General features: G+C 48.3%; 1 protein-coding gene across 1 annotated transcript in view; it reads right to left on the bottom strand.

Annotated features, from left to right (window-relative positions):
• Window positions 1–5,000, bottom strand: part of ptprt (protein tyrosine phosphatase receptor type T) — a 154,550-nt gene that overhangs the window by 30,075 nt on the left and 119,475 nt on the right. The window contains exons 22-23 of the mRNA XM_079511341.1: window positions 2,742–2,834; window positions 1,504–1,598 (exon numbers count right to left, since the gene is read on the bottom strand). Of these exons, the coding sequence (XP_079367467.1) occupies window positions 1,504–1,598; window positions 2,742–2,834 (188 nt within the window). The remainder of the gene's footprint in view (window positions 1–1,503; window positions 1,599–2,741; window positions 2,835–5,000) is intronic.

Genomic DNA, 5,000 nt, shown 5'->3' with positions numbered 1-5,000 from the left:
CATGCACACAGAGGCATTGCATGAGGAGACAGCATGTTCTTTCTCTAGTTTGATATGAATATCTATATCTATGCAGGATTCTTTTATTTTCCAACCACTGTGCAGAAGGTTTGCAACAGAGCGGCATGGCTTTCTTATTTCTAAACACAGGTTTGATAAACCTGCACCATTGCAGAATTACTAAACATCACATCAAATCAAATCATGTTTATTCATAAAGCCCATTTCAAAAAAACAACTTTTGTTGTACCAGAGTGCTATACAAGTAGAACATTTCTTCATCAACAACAATTACAGTAGTAAAAAAAATAACACACAGACGCATACTAAAGTGATCATTACCAACATCATTCTCCCAACGGAGACAAGGAGATAAGAGCAGAAACATCATAACAGGAATATTTCAATGCTCGCCAGTAAAACAGTTTTAGATGCAATGGAGGGAGCAGTTCTAATGGAGAAGGGAATGCTTTACTGTTCCATAGCCTGGGGGATAACCTCTCTATATATAAAGATATGCACATCCCACAGTTTTTAAATAACTTCATTCTCTATAACTTCTCTATAACCTCTAACTTCTCTTCTGGTGGGGGGGGGGGGGCGGGGGGTCCCTGGCACAAGACATTTTCAGATGGGGGTCCGCGGCTAAATAAGTTAAGAATTAATGAATTAAGAAGACACATATGATGTTGTTTTGTTAATAATGGAATTCTATATATTTCTGTACTGAACCGTTGATGTCCTCACAAGTATATAGTTTTACATTACGTGTGTGTGTGTGTGTGTGTGTGTGCACGCACGTGCGTGCGTGCGTGCGTGCGTGCGTGCGTGCGTGCGTGCGTGTGTGTTTATTTCAAACCCCAAACCACATAGGTTGCCATATGGACACTGGACTATTTTCGACAATGCACGCCTGCACGTGCACACACACACATACATGCACACGCGCACACACACGCACACTCCCAGTGGACAGTGAATTGAGTCCATTAAAAGCTTAAAGAGACAACGGCTCTCACTTTCAGACATCGATATGAGTCACATGGCCTAGTTACACACACGCGCGCGCTCACGCATGCACGCACGCACACACACACACACACACACACACACACACACACACACACACACACACACACACACACACACACACACACACACACACACACACACACACACGCACGCACGCACGCACGCACGCACACACACACACACACACACACAGCATGTAGCATGTAGCATGTCGTCGCTCAGTGAAGTAGAACATGGATTTACACAGACAGACAGACAGACAGACAGACAGACAGACAGACAGACAGACAGACAGACAGACAGACAGACAGACAGACAGTCTGCGTAAGTCCTTGTGCAGTGATAAACGTCTGTGTAGAAAGTAAGTAACTAAGTAATCAAATGGGCACGGTGTGGGGAATAAGGCTGGGGTTAGCGTGCGTGCGTGCGTGCGTGCGTGCGTGCGTGCGTGCGTGCGTGCAAGTCTCTAACCTCATACTCCTCTTTGAAGCCGTATCCCTGGCCACACTTCATCTGGGTGATGTGTTGAAGCAGGTCTGCTACCCGGATGGCTGGTTGAATCTGACCTGAGAGAGAGACAGAGAAAAAGAGAGAGAGAGACAGAGAGAGAGAGAGAGAGAGAGAGAGAGAGAGAGAGAGAGAGAGAGAGAGATATTTAGCAGTTTGGATGTTATCATATTATCAAGACCATGCAATAGAGCCAGTAGGACATGTCCTAGGCCTATGCATGTTGACGTTTGTTGTCAGCCATTGTCCGACGTGGCGTTTGGTGCATTGGTGCGTTGTCCTGCGTGTTGTACTAACCATAACCCTAACCTCAGTCTTAAAGGGATCGTTACATCAATTGAATTTGTTTTATATATTTTTTACGTTTTCTGAGCTCAATTGCACCCAATAAAAAACATTTTTCTTACATTCAGTAGATTTTCTGTGGTCTGGGGTATTTTCTGGCTCAAACAAGTGCTCTGATTTTCCTGTGGACTGTGATGTAATAGTCCACAAATCCCATAATATTATGTATATTACAATTTGCCAGCAGATGTCACTGTTGAGGCCTGTTTGCCTGTTTTCATTGCACCCCAAAGGCTTCAGAACACACCAAGCTAGGAGTCAGTGTGAGCTGTGAGTACTAAGCTTATTAGAAGACTGGATAAGATGTCAGGGTTCACCTATATCATTCATAGGTTGGCGAAGAGCGACCCTCTAGCGTAATCACTGACAACAGGAAATGACGTAATTTCACGCCAATGGCGGTCAAGCGTCGGTTTTGAGATGACGCCATTTACCGCCAAAGGCAATCGACGTGTAAAGTAATTTACTGCCAATTCCGTCTTTGCTGTCTGTCAAACATGTGCCTGTCACATGTTTGACGTCTTTTTAGGTTGTTATTGATTCAGAACGGTCTTGCTGATATCCGTCAGATTTATCAATGCTCGTCTGTACGTTCCATTGATAAATGAGGGCTTATACCCTTTGGTCTCCTGATAGATTTTGTTGTTTAGTTTTTTTCTTTCTTTTTAGGACAATTTAGAAAGAATCCAGGTGTTACTTCTTGGTTTCTGTAAAGTATGATGTCAGGGCATGTGCATGTGCATGTGCATGTGCTTGTGCTTGTGCATGTGCATGTGCATGTGCATGTGCATGTGCATGTGCATGTGCATGCGTGCGTGCGTGCATGCGTGCGTGTGTGCGTGCGTGCGTGTGCGTACCACTCTGATAGGACAGCTCCACAGTCTCACAGCCTCCGTACGGGAAGCTCTGCAGAGTCAGAGAGGGAGCAGAGAGAGACGGCTGACTGCTGTCTGTGAGAGAGAGACATAGAGAGAGAGAGAGAGAGAGAGAGAGAGAGAGAGAGAGAGAGAGTTAAAAAGATTTACATAGATTGTGCATTACATTCACCCATTCACACACACACATTCACACACCTTTACATATACCTTTACATTCATACACCGATGGCTGCGGAAACCATGCAAGGCACCAACCAGCACATCAGGAGCAATACGGGCCTTTCTCGGCCCCACCCCTCTCCAATTTGTTTATATTGTGTTTAGGATCCAAGATGGCCGCAGCAGCACCAATAGGGGGTGGGGCGGAGGTGAGTGGGTGGGGCCCTTACTGGGCTGCGTTCACACATTCAAGACACCTGTCTTGTGTTTGTCTTGTGTCTGTGTTTAATGGCCGCTCCAATGCATTTCCAATGGAAGCCCATATGGTTTGACCAAACATTTTGTTTGATGGGGGAGCAGAACACATCCATCAAAGCTGTGTTCAGACACAAGTCAGGTGTCAGACACAAGGCAAGTGTCTTGAATGCAGCCCATTAAGGGCATATGTCGACCCCGCCCGCTCACCTCCGCCCCACCCCCTCCTGGTGCTGCGGCCCTCTTGGATCCTAAACACAATATAAACAAATGGTAGAGGGGTGGGGCCGAGAAAGGCCCTTATTAGGGGTTCAGAGTCTTGCTCAAGGACACTTCGACACTAACTCTGGGGGAGCCCTGGTTCGAACTGGCAACCTTGCGGTTACCATCCAGCTACTCTACCCATTGACCGACTGACAGAAATACTATACCATTATAAAGATGTAGCATTTGAGAACTTCTCACGTAATGCCATTGATGGCAAGACAGTCGATTGTCAGTACATTGTCAGTGAGAAAGGAGGGCATTTGTAAAGTTGTTGGAATGTGCTATTCAGATTCTTTTTTTGTTTTGTTTTTTTTACAATGAAAATAAGTGTCGAACATAGAGGCCGTTTCCGACCAACAACGGTCGACCGCTCGAGGGCCTGTCGTCCGCCATCGACTTGCAGTCGTCTGACTGATGGAATGGTCTGCGGGAAGGAGAGAGCGGGCGTGCATTGTGTGTGCCCGGGCAGAAGGGTTGACTCCCACCGTGCATTGTGTGTGCCCGGGCAGAAGGGTTGACTCCCACCGTGCATTGTGTGTGTCTGGGTCGTGGGGTTGACTCGCACCGTGCATTGTGTGTGTTCGGGTCGTGGGGTTGACTCGCACCGTGCATTGTGTGTGTTCGGGTCGTGGGGTTGACTCGCACCGTTCATTGTGTGTGTTCGGGTCGTGGGGTTGACTCGCACCGTTCATTGTGTGTGTGCGGGTCGTGGGGTTGACTCGCACCGTGCATTGTGTGTGTTCGGGTCGTGGGGTTGACTCGCACCGTGCATTGTGTGTGTTCGGGTCGTGGGGTTGACTCGCACCGTGCATTGTGTGTGTTCGGGTCGTGGGGTTGACTCGCACCGTGCATTGTGTGTGTCTGGGTCGTGGGGTTGACTCGCACCGTGCATTGTGTGTGTTCGGGTCATGGGGTTGACTCGCACCGTGCATTGGGTCATGGGGTTGACTCGCACCGTGCATTGTGTGTGTCTGGGTCGTGGGGTTGACTCGCACCGTGCATTGGGTCATGGGGTTGACTCGCACCGTGCATTGTGTGTGTTCGGGTCGTGGGGTTGACTCGCACCGTGCATTGTGTGTGTTCGGGTCATGGGGTTGACTCGCACCGTGCATTGTGTGAGTTCGGGTCATGGGGTTGACTCGCACCGTGCATTGGGTCATGGGGTTGACTCGCACCGTGCATTGGGTCATGGGGTTGACTCGCACCGTGCATTGTGTGTGTTCAGGTCATGGGGTTGACTCGCACCGTGCATTGGGTCATGGGGTTGACTCGCACCGTGCATTGTGTGTGTTCGGGTCATGGGGTTGACTCGCACCGTGCATTGTGTGTTCGGGTCATGGGGTTGACTTGCACCGTGCATTGTGTGTGTTCGGGTCATGGGGTTGACTCGCACCGTGCATTGTGTGTGTTCGGGTCATGGGGTTGACTCGCACCGTGCATTGGGTCATGGGGTTGACTCGCACCTCAAAGCCAAAAGCCAAAGTTTCTTCATCGATATTACTGGTTTCTCGAAAAGCACGGTATATAGAATATATAAATATATAATACTGTTAACCC

The sequence above is a fragment of the Electrona antarctica genome, assembly GCF_951216825.1.
Source record: "Electrona antarctica genome assembly, chromosome: 9".
NCBI classification, from domain to species: Eukaryota; Metazoa; Chordata; class Actinopteri; order Myctophiformes; family Myctophidae; genus Electrona; species Electrona antarctica.
The sequence above is the reverse complement of the archived record's forward strand: the minus strand, read 5'-3'. Positions and strand labels throughout refer to the sequence as shown.